The sequence below is a fragment of the Pituophis catenifer genome, unplaced genomic scaffold (genome assembly GCF_029215685.1).
Source record: "Pituophis catenifer annectens isolate HBS135680 unplaced genomic scaffold, rPitCat1.0.hap2 SCAF_3, whole genome shotgun sequence".
Classification (NCBI taxonomy): Eukaryota; Metazoa; Chordata; class Lepidosauria; order Squamata; family Colubridae; genus Pituophis; species Pituophis catenifer.
In genome coordinates this window covers 71,985,669-72,008,785 of record NW_027256883.1, presented here as the reverse complement: position 1 = coordinate 72,008,785, position 23,117 = coordinate 71,985,669, and the positions used below count along the sequence as shown (strand labels likewise).

The following is a 23,117-nucleotide window of genomic DNA, read 5'->3' as shown; positions in this document are numbered from 1 at the left end:
TGCTTCAACCTCCTTGGCATTTTTATTTGATGTGACAGATCTCCTTGTTTTTGTTGGGAGCTTTTTATGGGGGAGGGCGGCGGGGGGAGGCTGGGAAACCACAAACAGCTTTACAATTTCTAAACTATATTTCAGTAAATGAGGATACACTTTGTGCATATCAGATAGAAATGATAAAGCAAAAATGATACAAGTGATATTTACATTTTAAATCCTCAAAACATGCAGTGTTACATTGCTGCAATAAAAAAATGCAATAAAATGCCAGGGAAAATTCAAGGGAAGAGGAGGAGGAGGACTTTTGTAAGAAATAGGTGAGAAAAGATTTAGGGCAGATCTTCATTTTCAGTTTGGTCACTGTCCTGGGTTCCCATTTCTTCTTAGGCTACTGAGATGTTAGATCAGGTGTGTCAAACTGATTTCTTTGAGGACCGGATCAGCATTGTAGTTCTCCTCTGTGGGCCAGCCAGGCGGGAGAGATGGGACAGACACCTTCTGCAGCACCCTGCTGGCCAAAACGGGGCACGGGGGGGCACATGCAGGACTCCCCGTGCCCCGTTTTGGCTGGCAAAGCGCTGCAGGAGGCCATCCAGGCAGAAAACGGGTCATGGGGGCCACGTGCGGCCCCCTACACCCCTGTTTTGGCTGCCAGAGGCATCGTGAGCCAGTTCTTTGCTATTTCCAGATTTAAGCACCCCGCGGGCTCGATCTGGCCCACGGACCTTGAGTTTGAAACCCCTGTGTTAGATGCTCTGCTAGGCAGCAGTTGCTATCTTTTTATAACCTTCTGGTTGATCAAATGATGGCTTGTTAAGTCCAAGAATTTTCATTTACCCTAGAACCTGATGCTCCTATTTTTATGTGTAACTAACATATATATTGTCTACTAACTGAATAATATAAATCCATAATACACACAAAACATCTGCTAAAATTTGAGTAGAGAGAAACAGATAATAAACAGCTTAGTATTTAATGAGTATTGTAAGTATTGCCAAAAGCATGTATGCTGCAATTAAAAAAATATACAAAATTAGCCCAAGTTGGATAGAATTGTGGTTCCTGCCTCTGACATTCTATTACTTTAACTTTACCTATAGTCTTTTTAAGCATGGCAATTGAAGAAGTCTTGTTAATCCACACAATTGTTACATTATCTAAGGTTTTCCAATGTTGAGTATTTATTATTTAGCTGCTAAGATAAAGTATGAAATAATAAGAATCTTACTTTAAGCTTAAAATTCAATCCTATAAATAAATAAAACAACCATAACTGAAAAGGTAAAGTTTTAAAATTAAATTAATATAGATGCAATGCTCAGCATTTGATTTTAAAAGATTTTAATTTTAACAGAAGGTAGTTGTCTATTAGCAGCCTAATCTTTTGTGGCTCCTGAATACTTATTGATGGCTCTTAATGGCTTGTGTTAGCATTCCTCTGAGATGTTAATCAATCTTGCGCTTTTTAAAATTGACATCCATAATGTGTTTACATTAGTCAATACTTCTTAATTGTCAAGCTGTAACAGCAGAACTTCAATAATAAATCTCTTCAATAAATAACTTCAGATAGTAGAATTTTAAGTGTTTCCTCTTCTGAGGAATGGAATATATTGATAACTGCTACTGGGTGAACTGCAGGACAAAGGAAAAAACTCCTCCATCTTAGAAATACTTCTTAATGTTTAAAATTAAAAGACAAGTTTGGTGCAGATGTAACATTCTGCTGCCCTTAATATTGATTAGGAGATCAATGGCACCCAGCATACTGCATTCCAACCTGCATTCAACTCCCCCTCCCTTCCCCTTTTAAAGCTAACAAGTTTGGTTTGCAATGTCTTATCTGCAGTGATGTTAACCTTAACGTGCCTCGCCCAAATCAGAGTTTGCCATCCTACTTCTTCTAGGCCATGGCCCTCTAAACTTTGGCCTGATGAACACATTTAGAATGTTGAGACTGCTATTGGCTCTTTGAGAAGGAGTTGAGAGTCTAGAATGATCCTCAGATTACACACTAGTCTGTCTGAGTCAGTGCCATCCCACCCAACACCAAAGCTATTGTAAAAGTACTCTTTCAAACACCTTCTCCAAAAAGGAAAAGTCAGATACAGGCAAAAATTATTCAGTATAGTGGGGTCCACAATGGCTTTTTCAGAAGGGGGTAAACCAAGGCCTTTTTAAGAGTAAAGGAACAACTCCCTCACTCAAAGAAGAATTAATCATTGCTAGACCCTACTCACAGGACATCTCCTGGACTGCTTTGACAAGACAGGAGAGCATGAAAAGACATTCCTTTCTAAAGAGCAGGTGGCTGAGCTCTAGTAATGGGATCATCATGAAAAAGATCTGCTTCTGCAGATCTCTTCACAAGGGAGAACCAGGAACCCTTTTAGAACAACTGACCAGGTGAGAGAAATTTCTTCTAGAGAAGAGAGTTTCTTCATTATGCTGAGGCCCTCTATACCATGATCTTGAACTGTACCTGGAAGCAACCAGTGGTCAATGCAGCACCCACAGAAATTTAGATACCTCCCAACTACCAGCATATTGACCACTACATTTCATACGAGATGAAATTATTGAGTAGACTTCAAGGGCAACCTTATGTACACCTCATGTTGTAAGCCCAGGTAAGAAGTAACAAGGGTATGAATTACCATTGATAAAGGCTTCTGTTCCAAGTAGCCTGCAACTAGTGGGCTGGCTTAGGCTGGATAAAGATCTCATTTATAAATATAAAAGGCAGTGAAACAAGTCAGGAGGCAGATCATCAATCTGAGATAGGAACTATATGTACTGTATACTTTTGCCAATGAGATCTCATGCCAGATACTATCGATCATTTCCATCAGCTGTGAAATCCTGGAACACTTTATATAAAGTAATACTAATAAGCAGCTAGCTCTTCTGTACTTTGTTTTCAATCTACAATATGCTATTCAACACAGAAGGGTTTAAACGAAGAGCACTGCCTAGCCTCTGTTGCTATTTACAAAGTGGAGCTGAAGAATGAAATTGAGGTCTGTAATAAAGAAGCATAAAAGCTTTATGGAGCATTGCTACACCACTGTCCCAATGGGAAGGTAACAAAAAATGGATTAAGATAACTAAAATCCTAGTTTCAAATTTACTGTTTACTAACAAAAAAGATCAGCTGTCTCCAAAAGCATGGCAACAGATTACTACTCTAAGTATTACTCCTCACATATCCAAACATCCAATATGGCCTGGGATACAATTTATACCACTTCATTATGATTTGCAGAATAAGAAACAAGACTTTTCACTCTCACACACAAATAAATGCACCATTAGATTTCCATATGAATTCAGATATATAAAACATTTTACAGAAAATGGAATTGAAAAACAGTTGTAACTTTAGTAGTTTTCAGGGTGGATTTGATTTAAATCGAATCAATTTAAATCACAATTTAAATCATGATTTAAATCACTAGTAAAAAGGCTTGATTTAAATCAACTCGATTTAAATCATAATTTTTAAAGAGCAACTGTCATCTCTGCTACTCCTTTGACCCACTGTTGACTCACCGATAGTCCCAGTGTTGCAGAATATCCTCATGCTACATAACTAAGCTCCATTTCATGCTGAATAAACTAAATTATTTATGTATCTTAAATAGAAAACTATCTTACGATAGATTTTTACCCCAAAAGTTTATTAAAATAAATTCGATAAAAATCAAAAAAATCCGATTTAAATAAAAAAAATCTGATTTTTTTGATTTTTTTAAAAAAATCATTGATTTTTATCCACCCTGGTAGTTTTTTAAAGTTTTAATACAGGTACTCATCACTTAACAACTGGCCACTTAATGGCCATTTGAAGTTATGGCGGAGCCTCCAAAAGCTACTTATTACCCAATCTTGAAGATATGGCCACCAATTGTGACCAATTGCTATAGCACCCTTACCTATCTCCCCCCATCCCTACCACTGGATCCTCACAGGCCTTTCACTTCCCCACAGGGTCCTCTCAGGCCTTCCCCCACTAGGTCCCCACAGACCTTTTGCTCCTCCATTGGATCCTTGCAGAATAGAATAGAATGAAGTGTTCTATTAACTGCTTCTGAACACATATTTAGAAAAAATACAACAAACTGACAACCGCTTTCCATCAACTGTGAAAGTTTGACAAAGTTTTCTGCTTTTTTATCATTTCATAACAAAATCAATAACCTACAAAACTTAAACAGTATACAGGAACACTCTTTTGTGATTTTTTTAACCTTAGAAAGCTCATTTTTTAAATTTTTGTCAAGCCCTAAGAATGACACAACTAAATGACAGTAATCTGTCATGTTTCCACAATTCCTCCCTGACTGATTCCAGCAGTTATTTATGAACCGGAGATACCAACGGTCATTTTGATGACTAAACCATAAATTAGCATTTAGAGAGAATATAAATTTGATTTCACAGAAGCAACAAATTACTAGGCAGCTGGGATATTATTTAATTTTTATTGACATGTCATGGAAAAAGAAAGTCAGCTAAAGGTGGTGTGCTACATTTTAATAAACCTCAAACTTCAAAAACATACACTTGATCAGTTCGAGCTCTATTGTTTAAAAAACTGTATAAATATTTTATCTTTAAACATTTCTAAAAGTCCTAGCTACTTGTAATATTCTTCACTATCCAAATTATTCACACATAAATAGGGAATAAAAAAGTATGATATTTCAAAATAATGTGAATGCCTTTAAAATTTGTTAATACAAATTAGACAATCATGTGCATGAAATACAGTAGTGTTAATATTGCTGTAGGTATCATGAAGCAATTTATTTTTATAGAAATGAAGAAGACATTTTGTGCAAAACTGTCAAAGAAATCTGCTGAGTAACCATGTTTACATTTAGGCATTAATTTATAAACCTTAAATAATAGGATGTAATATTATATCATTTTGAAAATATTTTTATATTTAAAACTCCCCATGTAGCCATAACACCTATTTATTACTGAATGATGTATACTTACCAAAGTAAATTTAAATACAATCCGAAATATTCATGCAATTGCATTATCAATACACAGGACAAATCTTACAATATAATATGTTAGCTGCTATTATTTTTAGCATGCAAATAATTCAAATTTGTTGTTATATTTTTACTTATTTCATCATTATTTTGGTGGCTGTTTTAATGTTCTTCTGAAATAAAAAGTGGGATGAATATTTCAGATGATATGACAAGAGATTCCCTGAGAAATTGAAACTATGTAAGTCTACAAATATAAAACTACTACTAATCACTAATGACTACTGTCATTAGTGACCCTATTTAGAATTCCATTCAACTAGCCATGTTCTTCTACAACATTGATTCTATTTTAGCTGATTTTCAGTCAGCATTTTGCATTTTGCAGCCAGTGAACAGGGTGAGTTGTAAATTTTGGTTCCTTCTGCTTATTAGTTCTTCCCTTGGTTTATTCTTGGCCTTGCTGTAATTTTTTATTCCTGACTAGCTGGTACTCTGGCTACCTAGGAATTCATCCTCGGAAGAAGATCTCAAGTTAAGTTTATTGCCACTAGCAGAATGCATACTAACAGAAAGTATGCATTGTTTTAGTATGCTCTTTATGTTATAAAACAAATTGCCGAGTAAAACTCAAAAGATCATACAGTGCATCAAATAGTTTCCTATTAAAGATGACAATCAAGATTTTAATATTTATTGTTTTAAATGTCTTCTTTACTCTTTTATCTATTTCTGTTTTTATTATAAGACACTTTCAAGCGTAAAACAAATGAAAACATGAGATATAAACTGAATAAATAACTGACAAAGACAAGTGGAATGCATGCACATCCTTTATACCTTCCTATCTGGTTCAGAAATCTTGGCAGATTAGGAGCAGAACTGGGTTTGGTTGGAAGCTTTGCAGATTTTTTTTGCTTTTAAATGGTGGTAGGTTTATTTTGGGCCCTAATTTCCAGTTTCCTCCCACTGATGGCACAATCTTTAGCAATTATAATCAATGAATATACTCGACATACAACAGTTCGTTTAGTGACTGTTCGAAGTCACAATGGCACTGGAAAAAGTGACTTAGGATCATTTTCCAAACTTATGACTGTTGCGCTGCAGCATCTCCAGGGTCACTTGATTTACATTTGGATGCTTGACAATTGGTTCATATTTCTGACCATTGCAGAGTCCCGGAGTCATGTGATCATCTTTTAGGACCTTCTGACAAGCAAGTCCATGGGGAAGCCAGATTCACTTAACAACCATGTTACTAATTTAACAACTACAGTGATTCACTTAACAAATGTGGTAAAAGAAATGTTGTAAAATGGAGCAAAACTTACCAATTTAACAAATTTCTCACTTAGCAATATAAATTCTGCGCTCAATTGTGGTCGTAAGTCGAGGACTACTTGTAGATGGTTTCTAGGGCCACATTTAGCATTGTAGAACAATGTCATTAATGAGCTATAGTGGATACAACTCAATATACAAAGACTTCAATCTGTGCCTTCCTAATTCAGAGAGAGGCATCATAAAATTCAGTAAGGATTATTTCCAAATAACTAATTTGGTAATTCTGTGGGATTCTAATTTTTCTATCAAGAAATTTAAATAATACTACAGCAGCTAGAATACAGTATACAAGATAGATATAGAAACAATTCTTTCTATTGATCAGAGTGCAGTGATAGAAAATATCTTTTTGCACTTTAACTTACTGAAGATACTGAAGTAAGGATTTAAGAAGCAGAGTTAATAAAGTTGAGAAAAGATTTCTATCAACATTTTGGAGTACCAGCTACAATGGGAGTGTTTGGTTAGGCTTATGGGCTCCTTAAGGTACCGTATATTTATGTGTGCAATGGTTTCCATTTTCCTTTTCTCATAAGCTGTTTTTAAAGTGCCAACAATATAAATTTCTATTTTATCTTTTGTATCTTCTAATCAGAAGCATGTGTATGCTAATGTTAATTGATAAAGTATATATTTAATCTACATTCATGAGAGATTGAAAGAGACTAAAATTATATACTTGAAGATAAGGAATACTATACCAAGTATGGAGTTTAATTAACTGATAGCTTACCTGCCGGTGTATCATTTCCAGATTAGTTTTTGCTTTGTTGATTAGTGTATCTATTTCTGATGATTCCTTGATGTTTTTGTTTTCTCTAAAGGCATCTCTTATTTTTCTGATGGCATATGTCCTAAGTAAATTTTTAAGAAAAAATGTAAGCATACACTGTCTTCTCAAAGCTTGATATACAGACTGTATATAAATGAATATTGAGATGAACACAAGATGAATATTGAGATGAACACAAGATGAATACATATTTGAAAGCGGTCTTTGAGATAACTAGAAGTCATGTCATCCAGAGCTATGAAAGCTAAAGTTGGTATTTTGAATTATAACTGGAAACTTACTTGAAGTCAATGCAGCTCTCGTAAAACTGATGCTATATATAGTTGTAATGGCTCTCAGTGGACAGAATAGAGGCCATTGCAATTTACAAAAATAGAGTTTCTGAGTAGTCTTTAAAGGAATCCCCATGCAAAGGACAATTTAGTAGTCTCATTCCCATGCCTAATTTCTAGTTGAAAGGGATCCTAAAAATCTACTTCATTTGCAATTGGGCTGGAGATTGGGTGGAAATTAAATCCTGGGAAGACTACCTCAGGAAAGGGTGCATTATAATCTCATTTAAAGCATCTGACAGATCACTACTACCAAATGGAATGCTAATTACCTCCCAGATTCAACCATCCCCACCTTCGCTGACTCCCTGAAGTGGGGCAAGTGGGACATGTGTCAAGCCCACAAGTGATGATGTTCATATCCCAAAACACTTTAAATATTTCCTCCAAGTTGGCAAGTGAAAACAAATCCCAAATAGCAGTTCCAGACGTCAATTTGATCACCTCAGTAGACCCTGCTCTTGCAGCAGAATCTGAATATTATTATTGAGATGTGCAAATAACCCTAAATAGTCCACAGCTGGATCTTCCTGCTTATATTTCTCCAACATTCCAGGTGTTGCTGTTTCTTTATTTTCTAGAGATGCTTAGTAAATCAAAGTGATCCCCTCTCTGGTACAATAGTTAGAAATGCTCTAGTTGCGTCCAAAATTTATCCAAGAGTGTATACAACTACCTATCAGACTGTACTCATTATTAAGATCTCCAAATTCAGTCAATAATTTTCTTACTTCTTAAAGAATGCAGTGCAAAACTAGAATCCCAAATTCCATTAAAACTTGAAACTATATATCTGAATGAACATGCTTAGTTTTGCATTGTAACAGCCATTATTCAATGTATGCTGAAAAAAAAATTAAGATAAATAGCTCGAGCTACAGTTCATACTAATGACAGAAGAAAATAGTTTAAATTGTGTAGGCTGCAGGATTTGATTGGATTAATTTCCCCAATATTGTACTGATGACTAAGATGTCTACCTTAACAATATAAGACAAATGCAAGAGCCACTTATTAAATATATATGCATATAAACCATTCCTAACCATTAAACCAAACAAAAATCAATATGGGATTAAAGAAAATATTTATTATATATTATTTATAGCCTTTATTAAAACAAAAACAAAAACTCTACACCATGAAGTCTTATCCAGGAGATTTGAGGGCAAGCAACTGATTTCATCTGAAGATAAAGCTGTGAAACAGGTTCAACTTTATAGACTAAAAATAAAAGATTTACTCTAGCTTCATACATCTAGATATATTGGAATTCAAATGCCATAATTCCTAATTAATTTTCAGCTTGCTGAGCTAAATTATTGGCTTTTAAAAGATCTTATAACACACCTTATAAAAGAGATTTTGAATGTATTCCCGTGTTTTCCCAAAAATAAGACCCTGGCTTATATTTTTTTGAACCCCGAAATAAGTGCTTGGCCTTATTTTCGAGGGTGTCTTATTACTTTGGGGTGTGTGGAGCAAAATGGAGGTCCTCTTGCCGTCTTACCTGATTTCCAGCTCTGTCTCCCTAACCCTAACCAGAGGAAATGGCAGGGACCGGCTACGGATACATTTAAATATTTTCGGGGAGGGCTTATTATCAGGGGATGTCTTATTTTAGGGGAAACAGGGTAGTATCTCTGATTTTAAGTTGAATGTGTCAATGTAATGTGAATTGGAATTATATAATTTCCAGTTATTTTGCAAGTATTGGAGTTCAAGTTCAATACATCTGGAGGGCATCTGTTTCTGGGAAAGCTGTTAACTATCACAGGCTACAAGCAGATCTTCTTAACTTACATTTCCTTCACAAGGAGGACACAGGCATTGAAAAGAGAGGGAAGACTGAGCTGATACATAGATGGGACCAAAGATCTCACATCTTTTCTAATGGCCTCTTGGCATGTATGGATACTTATGGGAAAACGAGTCTTTACAGACTGGCTTTGGAAAGTCACCTGGGTGCAGTGCTACACTTACAAAGGACTATCACTATATCAACCTTTGGGGAATTAAGTGCAGTATCAAAAAATCATTTTCCAGCTGTCCTTTTATCATTTTAAGAAGCCCTTAGAAACAACTACAGCTCCTGTTCTTATTTTCGATCTGCACTTTAACTATTCTAGTTTCCATTTTGAAACATACTTTCCTACCACCTGCTGTATCCAGGTACCAAAGTCAACAAATGAAAACAAAAGCAATTGAAAACCTAAAGGGAGCAAAATTACTGCTACACCCAAATAACACATGTTTCCATTAAATCTCACAAACTCCAGCACAGAAGAGTCCTACCATAGCTCTATAGCCACAATGGAAATAAAATGTTATGTATGCCTCTGATTGAAATACCAATTCTGATTAGGTTATCCATAAGCTAGTCCTGATTTTCTTATTTTATAGAAGCTCGGTTTGCCTCTGTAAACTGTAGAAACTTAATAACGTATTTGTATCACAGAGTTCGGTATTTTGGTATATTTTCAAACAGAAAACAAAATTAAGGGAAAAGACTTCTATAAAATATAAACCAGACGCAGACACATTTTATAACAAATATAAATTATTTTCTGCTATTGTTCATAAACAGCTACTTTATACACTCTTAAGAGTGATTCCCACCCCACCCCACGTGATGTTGGTAATATTGATTTTTAGTGGCTTCTTGAAGAGTCAGTCATTATTTTGATGGGCATTTTTAATAGGTGTCTAAAATGTTTTGTCTTCTTTCTGCTTTAACTCTGTATATAAAATTCAGCTGCTATTGATTTGACATTATTAGTTTTGTGATAAAAAGGTAAAGGTTTCTCCTCTCCAGTTGTATCTGATTCTAAGGGGGTGCTCATCTTCATTTTTTTAGCAGAGGGAGCCAGTCTGAAGACATTGTCTGTAGTCATGTGGCCAGCATGACTATACATCAAGGAATGGAATGGAATGCTGTTATCTTCTGACAAGATAACAGACATTATCTACCTATTTATCTACTCACATTTATGTGATAAGAAACTTTTAAAAGGGTGGGCTACTCCCAGTTATATTCATAATGGAGATGTCAGACTGCGATGTTATCTCAAAATTAAATGAATTTCCAAACTGCCAATCTTTAAGGAAATCTTTCTTTAATTGAGAACAGCCACCGGATCATGACTCCGCGCGGACAAGACTGACCTTTTGCCCCCCAATCCTTCCCTTTCCGATCCCCAAATCTCTGCTTCTCATTGGCTGTCTTCCAAGTCATTCTTCAGACTTCTTTTCCTCGTCATTTCCCAGGAATGTGCCCCCTCCCCTCATTTCCACGACAACCGGACTTCAAAGGGATTTAGCAGGCAAAAGTTTCAGAGTTTATCTCTCGCTCTCCTCTCTATGCCAGCGTTGAAACGCTGACATGAGATTTCATCCAAAGTACTTTCAATATTTGAAATAATATTTATCATTCAAAGCAGTAAAACAAATCGGTTAAAATAAAATTGCAATGTTTTTCAATAGTTTGGGTTTCTCCAAAAGTATAAATTTATTGGGACTCTGTCTTAAACAGAAAAATCAGAGAAGGAAAAATGATATATCAGCACAAGATTTAGTGAGAATAGAACTGTGTCTTTCTCAAATGAATATTCAACACTGGGGCTTTTAAATGAAAACATTTGGCTTACCTTGTAATGTATTTGAATTTGCATATTAAGGTTTATTTCCTATTTGTTGCTATTACACATTATAAGCAAATGTAACATGGTAATTAAGATACCTAACCAGGAGTGAGATCTTGACTCAAATTCACTCTCAGCCATGATAAAAATGATTTTAGGCCAGTTATCCTCTCTCAGTTCAGCCTATCCAACAGAATTATTGTTGAAAAAAATTGGAAGTAATTATCACCTTCAGCTCCATAAGAAAAGCCAAGGTATAACTTATAGATTGTGAATTTTTAAGTTACAATTAAAGCCAATTAATTTTGTATTCATAATTCTATTTTCTTTCTTGTATATGTTTTTCATGAGAAGCATTTTCCCTCCCCAGAAACCCAGCCATTGTACTGGATTTTGTAATTACAGTTAAGTCTAACTTTATACATAAATCCCGACTACTATGGATTGTTCAACAAATCATATTTAATCATAGTTGTCTGGAATATTCGATAAAGCACACTGATTACACAATAAAAGGCTTGTCTGGGAAACTGGCTTTGAGTGGTCAAGATATTTTATGATCATATGAACCTTCCTCTAGCAGCGTCCCAAAGAAACACAGTTTTCTAATTTCTAACCATACATGCTCTGCTCAAAATATTTGAAATGAAAAACTGATGAAAATGCCAATGCATCTAGCAGAAAAAAAAAATCTCTTGGGTAAGGCTACCAGATATGGAGGACAAAACTCCAAATGACCATTAAATGACAGCAAAGAGAGGCGGAAAAGTGTAAACTTTTGTCACAGTCTTCTGGTTCTCTGAAGTGTCCCAGATCAGATCTGGAACTCTAGTAAAGACATTGTGCTGCATTCGATTTGAGTACCTTTTAAAGTCTCCTTTCCCATATATTCTCAGAATTGCCATGTTTAAGGGGCTTGTGACATTATACAATTATATGCATGTATTCACACATCGCTAGCCTATTTTTCTAAGATGCAGCACAGACTAACACGATTTAATAGACGTCTCCTTTATTATACGACGTTATAAAACCAAACACACTTTACAGGACAAGGCATTAAGCGCCAAAATAAAGACAGAGTAAGTTGAATTTAAGCATTATATTTCTGTCCTGTTTCCCCCCCTTCTTCCTACCTATAGCCGTAGGCGTTGAAAGCCTGGCTTTCTCGCAGCAAGGCCCGATAGAGACGCAGCACTTCGGTTCTCCTGGACGCTGCCATCTTGTAAACACGCTGCCGGGCTTCCCGGCAAGCCCCCCTGCGCCTTTGCTGCCTCGGTCGGAGCCTGATTCCGGAAGCGGCCCGGGGACGCGCGGAGGTCGGGACTCGGTTGGTGAAACGGGTGCTGCGCGGGAGGCGTCAGGCGAGGCAGCTTGCCGCTCGGCCTGCCCCTTCTCCAGGCGACCTAGTCCCAGGCGGAGGGTGGTTCGGGTTCTGCTCCTGGCCTGGGAGACGGATCTAGCAGGAGGAAAGAGGAGGTGAGTCTGCGGAGGTGGTGGAGGAGGGCGCGCGGCTCTGCGATGTGCTGGGCCGGAGAAGTGGATTCCCGTTCCTTGAATCGGGGAGGGGAAAGTGTGTGTGTGTGTGTGTGTGTGTCCCGTTCTAGTCGCTACTTTCACTCGCTGGTCTTTTTAAAATCCTTCTGCCCAACACGTGCATTTCTGTCCCAATCTTGCAAAGCGTCTTGAGTTGAAAGAAACGTTGCCTTCCTAATGCATTGTGATACTAAGAACATAACTGCTTGGATAACACAGGTGGTGTTTTGGGACTTCTGGCACTTCGGTCCCTTAGTAAAATGCTTACGGTTGGCTCAGGGGTGCCTGTCTGTCGTCGTTTCGGATCAAGGGGTCAAGACGTTCCCCCACTTGCCAACTTTGGCTCTTGCCACCCAATTATGATTGTAATTTGAGGATTACCTTATGTAGCACAGAAGCCGATACCGCACGTTTACCATGAGTTATAAAAGAATCAGGATCTGTACTATGTGCATAAACGAGAACCAATCATTCTGGTTTCTGCATTTATTGATGTATTTCTTTTGCAAGTTATGCTATTTATATATCTATGGCATAGAACTATTCATTATGTTCCTGCTCCTTCACCCATATGTATTCATGTTAACAGATTTTAGTAACATCCAATTCCCATCATGGTAACCAACGAAAACAATAGCTACAATAGCTAAGGATGGTAGGAAGTTGGTTCAGAATATCTTGAAGGTAGCAGGTGATTTTCCCCTATGTTACAAGGAGAAAAATCTTTGTATGTAATCTCTTTTTTCCTGCATTTACTTATCTGTTTGCATTTTACCTGTGGTTCTATTGAGGTTACTAAGATGAAGCAAATCTTAATACTTTTTCTGATTTGGGGTGGTTAGGTTAAATGGAGCTATAATAATAATGTAACATTTTCATATAAAGCTGAATTAAAACAGATTCTACAGAATAAAGCATACAAATAAAAGCTATACAGGTTACTTGGTTAACAACTGCTTTGTTCAGCGACCATTTGACCTTACAGTGACTCTGAAAAGTAGATTTAGAACCAATCCTTGCTTGGACCTATGACCATTGCAGCATTCCTGTGATCACATGATTGCGATTTGGTCACTTGGTAACCGGCATGTTTTTACAATGTTCGCAGTGTTTTGCAATCACATGATTGCCAAGTAAACTCAGTAAGAAAGTCAGCAGAGAATCACAAGTCATGGTGACATGAGGGTGTGCTTAATTTAAATACTTAATGTATATTAATAATAATCATAATTTATTAGATTTATCAAGGTGCCTAATAGGAAACTTAAGATGATATACAGAGTTAAAATCTCATTAAAAATACATTTTACAAAATCAAACTTGGTGCATTCGGTAAAAAATATCAGGTAAAGTAGATTTTTAGTTTTCTGAAGGACAATGAGGATTGCGTGTTGGACACGCCTGGTCTAGTGGTTGAAGCACCAGGCTAGAAACTAGGAAACCCAATGTTCTAGTTCCACTTTATGTCAACCCTGAAGTTAGCCAAACCGTGGCCATTTTCCTTTTTGTGATTTTCTCTAGAGTGGTTCCTTTCTCATTGCTTCAAGGCTGACACAGCCTTGAGTGAAGGGGCCAGGGAGTGGGGTGTAGAGATAGCTGGAGTATTGCAGCCAAAACAAAATTCCTTCTGTGGGAATCAAGGACGTTGGGGCAGGTGTTCGAAAGGTGGAGATTGAGGTCACCTAGCAGCTGGACTGTATGATGATTGGACAATGTGACTGGAGACTATGGGGAGGAAGTGACAAAGTTTTACTTTTAATTGGGTGAAAAACCGGTGGGAACCTAGAACCGGTTTTTCACCAAGGACTTGCCAATTTGATATGTCCCAATAAAATGTTCTTTGAGAAATTGCCTGCCTCAGAGTTCTTATTGAATGGGATGTATTACTTGGAACCCTGACACTTTAGGCATGAAAGCTGGCTTGGTGACTTTGGGCCAGTTGTTTTCTCTGACCAATTCTCCTCACAAGATTGTTGTGGAGAAAAAATAGGAGAAGGAAGTAGTATTACTTACATTCACTGCCTTGAGTTATTTATAAAAAAAATAATGGTGGGATAAGAACATAAAATAAAAAAAATTCTGTGCATCCTTTATTAACAAGACACTGTTAAATTCAAGTCTACCCTTAGCCAAGGAAGTTCTCTGGAAGACTTCAGTCAATCACTTTAGCCCAAATTGGCAGTAGTTGTGAAGGGAAATTGGAGAGAATACTATGCATGCTACCTTGAGTTCCTGAAGGAAAGTGGGAAGTAAATCTAAGAAACATTTATATTCTCTGGAGGAAAATCTTTCTTACCAGAACCCATACATCTCTTCTCTTTTCAAATGGAGAGTTAGTATCTGCAAGGAAAAGAGCCCAGAATGTATCCTTGTAATTGCAGATAACATACGGTAGTTTAATGAAGATGGGTTAAAAATAGGGAAAAAAATATGGAACATTATATAAGAATCAGTCTATTCAAATAGTTTGGTATACATTTGAATGATTGTTTTTACAAAAGCTGTAGATGGAATAGGAAAGAGTTTGTAAAGATGGCAATCTCCCTTTATACTACCTAGAACGCCGTTAGCAATCGAAGTCCCTACTAATCTCATTAAATTACAAAAAAGACATAAAATACAGGACCAGTTTCTCTTTCTGATTCCAAAATTGTCTGCCTTCCTCAGAGATACATCCCCCTCCCCTCCCCCGTCTTATGCTTATTCTGCACTGTGGTTTATATTCTCACACACTTGGTAACTGGCACAGGCTTCCTTGTACAGATGTTTTCCTCCTAGGGATAGTAATGTAGATTTTTAAAATGTCCTTTTTCACAAATGCTTCACCAAAGAGTGCTTTGCAGCACCTCCACAGGACTGTGATTCAAACTCTTCCCAAATTACATTACTTCCTGTTGGTCCCCTGATACTAATAAAGGTTTTAGCATCTTTTCCATTAAAGGTTGTCGTGGTTGCTGCTGCTTTCTTCCAACATTTATACTAACCCTGGAGAGAAAATATACTATATATAGGAAGCAACTGAGAGATGAGAAATCATTAGAATATAAAACCATCATCAGAGTCTAAAACAAAACTAAATGGATGTTGGTCCTGCAAGGTAGACCACACCATGAAACAGTTTTGATATAAGACTAAAACTACTTTTATTAGAATAGCTATAGATTGGGGTGTCAAACTCAATTTCATTGATGGCCACATCAGCATTATGGTTGCCCTCAAAGGACCAATTGCATGTAAGACTGTATCATATTAGTTGAGGAGTGCATTATGTCGGGGCAGGCTGCACTCTTCACAGCACTCTTAAGGTCCCAATAATGGGAGACCGGAGAGTCTAGCAGTAGAGAGACGGAGCCGCAGATCTCGCATCCGGATGGACAGCAGCAGCTTCAAAAGATGTGTGTGTACTTCAACAGCGCATGGCTTGGATTTCTCGACAAGCTTTGGCCCTGGCCTGATGCAAGGGGGCCTCCTATCTCGCATTTCCTTGTGTCTTTGGGAGAAACTCTGAGAGGTGAGTCGCTATTTGTGGGAAAGTGCAGCACAGATGAAGGAAGAGGAGGGAAAGGTGGCAAGGCAGGGAAGGGAGAACTGAAGAAACACACAACCTGAGTGTTTTCCGTTCTTTCTCTTTCCTTCCCTTGCCAGGCACTTGCTCTCAGGCAGAGGGTGCTTTAGCCATGCCCGCCCGCCCCTGTGGTTACCGCTGCCACACAGCTTCACGTGTTGAAGAGGCTCCCTCTGCCTATCCTCTCGCAGAAGCGGTGGGGGCCTACCGGCTCTTCTTGGGCTGGCCAGGTGCTCTGGACTGCCTGGGGCCATGCAAGAAGCCCACTTGGGTGGGGAGGGAGGGAAGTCCCACCCCGCCTGTCCCGGCCGACAGCTTTAAGCTCCCTGCTCTGCATCTTTTGACACGCGCCCCCCGTTGCTCTTGTCACTTCTGGTCTTCGCACGTACATGTGTGCTAGAAATCAGATAACCAAACGTCTGACACGCATGTGCACACTGGAAACAGGAAGATCATCTTCCTGGAGCGCACATGCACATTGGGCAACTGCTCTTCCAGTTTCTGGTGCGCCTATGCACATGAAAACCAGCTCGCCGGAACCCGGAAGAGCAACGGACAATGGCTCCACATGTCCAGAGAGATGGCTCTGCATGCCACTTCCAGCATGCGTGCCATAGGTTCACCATCATGGCTCTAGGGCAGTGATGGCTAACCTTTTTGCCATGGCATGCCAAAAGCAGGGGGAGTATGGGGGGAGTCAGGCGCACATGCCTACACCCATAATTATATATGCCCTGCCCCTTGTGCATGCGCGTGTGACCCCTGCGCTTCCCCGCTTTTGGCACGCGATGGCAAAAAGGTTAGCTATCATCACTGTCCTATGCAAAATTTATATGATGTATAATTTTAAATTGGAACTCACATGAGTCAGTGTACACTTTTATATGTAATTATACCCATCATATCTGGTTTGTCGACTTCTGGTCCCACCAGAAGTCGGCAAACGGGCCATTTCCGGCCTCTGGAGGGCCTCCGGGGGGGGTGGGGAAGGCTGTTTTCGCCCTCCCCAGGCTCCTAGAGAGGCTCTGGAGCCTGGGGAGAGCAAAAAACAGGCCTTCCCCATCCCCCCAAGAGACAGGAACAGCCTGTTTCTCTACTTCTGGTGGGCCCAGACGGCCCGAAAATCATCTGGCTGGTATGCGCATGCAAGCTGGAGCTGAGCTCGCATGCCCACTGATATGGCTCCGCGTGCCACCTGTGGCACACATGCCATAGGTTCACCATCACAGCTCTAGGTATATTTGTAATACTGTCATGTGCTGCTCTTTATTTTGTGTTAAATTAATTTCAGTTTAATGGCCGCATTCAGTTCTTATGGGAGAAAGTGTAAATGCTGAAACTCAGTAATTGACTGTGATATTTTCCAAGGGGATTTAAGCAATTGCAGACTTACACTATTCCATATTTTTTTCCATTTTGTGTGTATGTGTGTTTCCAACTTTTAATATTCATTTTATGTCCTCCAAAACTACTCGAGAGTAGCTGGACTTCCTCAAAAAAATACATAAGGATGCCAGGGTATGCTACTGTTGAAATTGTGATTGATTCTTTAGTTTTTAGCTTGGCTTTGCTGTTTGGAACAGAATAATGGCAAGGTAGAGATATTTTTTTCTCAATAACCACAAAAGGTATTGTGAGAAGTTGTTTGTTTGGGGGGAGGGGTTGTAAGGAGGGTTCAGCAGGTGCTACTCAAAGGGTTTGTAACAATTTGAGATGGGGCAGTGCCAAGTGAAGTATCCCACATGTTTGACTCCGTACTACTTGAGTTGACCTCTAGTTTTCCATAGTTCCATACTCTGGTGCCTGAGGTTTGGTACTTTTTAGAAGGATTGATAAAAGGGATTGCAAAGAGAGTGCAGTGAAACCAGGGTGGATAAAAATCAATGATTTTTTTAAAAAAATCAAAAAAATCGGATTTTTTTTATTTAAATCGGATTTTTTAATTTAAATCAGATTTTTTTTATTTTTATTGAATTTATTTTAATAAAAAACTTTTGGGGTAAAAATCTGTCGTAAGATAGTTTTCTATTTAAGATACATAAATAATTTAGTTTATTCAGCATGAAATGGAGCTTAGTTATGTAGCATGAGGCTGTATATTCTGCAACACTGGGACTATCGGTGAGTCAACAGCAGGTCAAAGGAGTAGCAGAGATGACAGTTGCTCTTTAAAAATTATGATTTAAATCGAGTTGAGTTGATTTAAATCAAGTCTTTTTACTAGTGATTTAAATCATGATTTAAATCATGATTTACATCAATTCGATTTAAATCAAATCCACCCTGAGTGAAACTGATGTATTTCTCTGCTCCACTGTAACTATAACTGCATTTCATTGGTACTATATAGGATTATCTTTAAAATGGAATAAAATGGGACATTTAGGCTGTTAATCTTTGCAAAGAACTGTGAAAGTCATTGCTAAATGGTTACCAGGCACAAATTACAGGTAGTCCTTGACTTACAACTGGAATTGAATGGAATTATGATCATACGTTGTGGTCATTAGGTGCGTTACAAAGCAACTGCACCCAATTTTATAGCTTTTCTTGTGGCGGTTGTTAAGGAAACACCATCAGTGTTAAGTGAACCTGTTTCCCTCAACAGAAGTTTTTTGTCAGAATCCAGAAGTAAATGCCGGAAACCAGCATAAAATATTGTATACTGCAGGGGAATGTGGATGCACATGACAGAATTTTGAAAATGGGTCATAAGTATCTCTGGTTGATAACTTCATTGTAACTTCTACCAATTGCTAAGTGACCAGCGACTGAAGACTGCCTATAAGGCTGGGGTTCCCAACCCCTAGGCCACGGTCTACTATCGGGCTGTGGGCTATCTGCAACTGGGCTGCGTGAGCGGTGGATCAGCGTGCATGTATGCGCACACAGTTCAACTTGCACAAGCGATGGCCCAGCGCACATGCACAGGGGCATCAGCTCAACTTACGCATGTTGAGCTGCATGTGCATGGACTGGTGTGGTGGCCTACCACTTGCATGGCCCGGTTCCCCTCTCTCCCCTGCCAGGCTGCCAAGCTGCAAAGGTTGAGGACTGCTGCTACAAAATACCAATGTCAACACTTTGAAAATACAAAAATATTTTATATATGTACATCACTTAACCTTGCTTTCTAATTGTCTATTAAAGTAATATTTTGGTATTTCTTTTGGGTTCTGTTAGTTGGCTTGAGTTTTCATTTAACTAGAAAGACAGGATATAAATTAAATAAGCAAACTATAATCCAAATTACATAAACTGTGTGATGTCCTTTTTAAGGGGTACTGAGTACTGTAGATGTAATATTTTAATTGTACCTTAAAAGATTGTTTGGTATTATCCTTCCCTTTATTATCAAGGATAGATAATATGAGATAATTGCAGCATTTGATAATACAAAATGGATTTGTGTAAACATGTGTTGGGCTAAGACTTCCTCTCTTCATTGCTTTGAAAATAAATACAAGAATGAAAATAAAAAGGAAAGAGTATGTGAAGTGGCTATTGACTTTTAAGCGGCATGCTTTGTGGAATGTTATTTGTAACACTGAGATTTTAAAATGAGATGAGCTTTCTTTAAAATAAAAAGTGGCTGAAACTAGCTATCTCTGTTGGTCAATAAAGCATCTCTTCATAATGCCAAAAAGGAATATTTCAATTTCTCTCTCATTAATTTCTCTGTTGGTATTTTGACATGGCACTATTGAAATAGGATGGGTATAACAGATCAAAGTATTGATTAGACTGTGGTTTGATCTGTATTTCTCTCAGATCTTTTCTACCATGTAGCCTTGTCATGAAGACTCAATTTTCTGCTTTCAACAATATTGATAGAATTATATCTTAAGTATTTGAAATGGTTACATGGATGGTTTTTCTGTGGGAAATAGGCCCTGTTCCCAATTGGTCTTTCATATTTGCCTCTAGAAGAAATTGGTGTAACCATTGTGATACATGTAACAAATAATGACCGTAATGTAAATTGTGGACAACCTAGAAGCTTATAGAGATGAAAAAAAATATAATTTGTACCTTAAGTAGATTCAGCTTCCCCCCCCTCCGTGGGGTGTCATTTTTTTCATAGTCTTAAAAGGTGTGTTGCCACAAGAATACATATAGTTTACATCATTTATTTATTTATTTATTTATTTATTTATTTATTTATTTATTATTAATTAGTTCGATTTATATGCTGCCCTTCTCCGGAGACTCAGGGCGGCTTACAATGCATTAAGCAATAGCCTTCATACTTTTGTATATACCTACTTAGTAGGGCTTTTTTGGCTCCCCCTAAGCGGTGTTCTATTTTATAAAAAGTCAGCTTATTGCCCCCACAAACCGGGTCCTCATTTTACCTACCTCGGAAGGATGGAAGGCTGAGTCAACCTTGAGCCTGGTGAGAATTGAACTCGCAGTAATTGCAGGCAGCTGGCAGCTAAGTGCTACTTTAACAGCAGTTTAGTCCGCAGCGCCACCAAGGCTCTTTAAGTGCGCATTTAACATTTTGGAGGGTTCAGCGATAATTGAATAAATCTTTGCTTTCTTATTGTTGGGTATAGATAATTGTATGCTTTCCTTCTCATTGAGTATAGTTTTCTGGTTCATGACTAATAACTTTATTTGACGTGAATGTTTTCCATGAAATATATCAATATCCTATATCATTCTGAGGAAGTAAATCCAATTAATATAATATTAGGAAGAAACCTAGCATTCAATCTGCAGTATATTTTATTTTCCACAAAGGGGAGCTCTATGAAGTAAAAATGAATTGCAGCAGTATTGATGTGAACCGAAAAAAAGCTGATTTCTAAGCATGTCAACTGATTTTGTACATATTCAACGAAAAATAAAGATTAGAGGAGTTATTTTATTCTAAGTCTTTGTGTGCCATTGTGCAAGGCACAGCAAGCTACAACCAGTCTCTAGCAATGCTATACACTGTTTTAGAACTTTTTGTCCACTAAGAATTTTCTGAAAGGAACCTGTCGTTCTTTGTCAAAATAAGTATTTTCCTCTCTTTGGACAATTAGTTAAAGGGAGAATAAACTTAGAAACAGAACAACTTTTAAAATCTCATTTAGATAAAATAAGAAATGGTAGGTTTGGTTTAAATAATGATTGAAAATACTGTTCAGAAAGACTGAAGAAACTTATAATATTTTGAATAAAAATGCATTCTTTCTGTTTGCTATAACCTGAATACATATGCTCCAGCATTTGGAGCAAGGTATAGATTTCAATTTAGATAGTACATAGTATGTGAAAGAAATCATAGCTCATATACTTATAAAGCCGTAAGAGTTTGATCGGTTTTAGTTTAATTCAGTACTGTGAATATTTAGAAAAATATTTCTGCCATGATACTCTTGAACAATGATCATCAGCTCTCAAATTATACTAATAACTTCATTCTGTTTATTTTTTTCAATAAAAATATAAATATTGTTATTAAAGATGTACATGTGTCATAATTCATTTTATTCCTAAATAGTGTTTTGTAAAAGTAAAAAATCGACAACCAACAAAAATGACTGTATCAGTCATCCTGCTATTCAATGTTGTTCTTTTTATTTGGAATATGAAAAAGGAGCACATTGGCTTTATTACTTCTCAGAATGCTTCTCCATTTTGAATGACTTACACTAACGAAAAGAAAACACTCCTTTTATACTGGCAGTGCTGCAGAAACTGACTGCTGTTAAAAAGTTGAACGACTGCTTCAGCAGTCTCTAAATCCAAATGTTTAAGTGAGTTTCTTTCTAAACATTACCCTTTGCCCTGACAATTACTTTAGTTGGTATTATGGAAGGATGATTGTGGGATGTTCATGCCAGAGCCAAATTCTATTCTTCATCAGTTAAGGATTGACCCCAGTTCTAACTGAGAATAATTGGCAAGAAAATAACCAAGAGGCAGTGCTTGTTCCATTTGCTTTTTTAGAGTCTGTAATTTAACTCCGTCAGTGCCTATTTCTCTTTCCAAGGTTGCAGCCAATTTCTTCCAAAGTTAGCAATATGAAAAATAAAACATTGATTTGACAGCACTTTGTTCGAGGCAGACCCCCCCTCCCCCCACGCTTTGGGATAGTTATTAAATGCTCGGTTTTTCTCATTGGCCCTGGAGTGCAGGGGTCACCAACCTTTCGGACCTCAGGGACCACTAAATTCATAATTTTAAATCCTGTGGACCACTAATATGATCTTCCAAATGACAACCTGGGTGGGCATGGCTAGGTAGTCATGTAACTGGGTGGGCTTGGTCAACTTAATGTCACTCATGTCGGGTGCTTCACCGGCCTCTATTCACCCCTCCCCTCCCAGCCATTTCTCCCCTGCCTGCCTGGGCTCCTTAGGGCCCCAACAGGAAGCAGTTGTTGGAGCTAAGCAGCCACCATGAGAAAGAGTTGGCAAAACAGCTTGCTCAGTTCAAATTGGATTTGACCGAGAAGGAGGCTCAGCAGAAGCACCACATTGAGGATTAGGAGCATAGGTTTTCCAAGCAGAGGGAAGACATGCGGGAGTGCAAGGCTAGGTACCAGCGCCTGGAGGGTCACCGGACTGAGATGGTCAGCCAGTTCCAGGCCATGATACAGTCCCACTGGAACAAGGCCCTCTGGCTCTTCGCCACCAGCGGCACTTCTCTCCAGCCTACACCCAAAGCCCTGCACCAGGAGGCTGAAGCAAACCCCAAGTCAGAATTTCTGCCCCCCTCCAACCCGCACAAAAAGTCCCTGAAGGACTTTCTGCAGTAACACAAGCATTCATTGCACGTATCTGGCCCAGGGGCCATAGTTTGAAGACCCCTGATTTAGTGCAGTATAAAAAATGCAAATAATTTTTCTGCGGACCACCAAAATTTTCTCGCAGACCACCAGTGGTCCACGGACCACCA

General features: G+C 38.1%; 2 protein-coding genes across 2 annotated transcripts in view; one reads left to right on the top strand and one right to left on the bottom strand.

The window, feature by feature from the left end:
• LYRM4 (LYR motif containing 4) overlaps window positions 1–12,531 on the bottom strand; it is a 45,873-nt gene extending 33,342 nt beyond the window's left edge. Inside the window, exons 1-2 of the mRNA XM_070942529.1 lie at window positions 12,259–12,531; window positions 7,090–7,210 (exon numbers count right to left, since the gene is read on the bottom strand). Coding sequence (XP_070798630.1) covers window positions 7,090–7,210; window positions 12,259–12,344 — 207 coding nt within the window. The 5' untranslated portion in view covers window positions 12,345–12,531. The remainder of the gene's footprint in view (window positions 1–7,089; window positions 7,211–12,258) is intronic.
• FARS2 (phenylalanyl-tRNA synthetase 2, mitochondrial) overlaps window positions 12,455–23,117 on the top strand; it is a 225,131-nt gene continuing 214,468 nt past the window's right edge. Inside the window, exon 1 of the mRNA XM_070942527.1 lies at window positions 12,455–12,601. The gene's annotated coding sequence lies outside the window, so the exon portion shown is untranslated. The remainder of the gene's footprint in view (window positions 12,602–23,117) is intronic.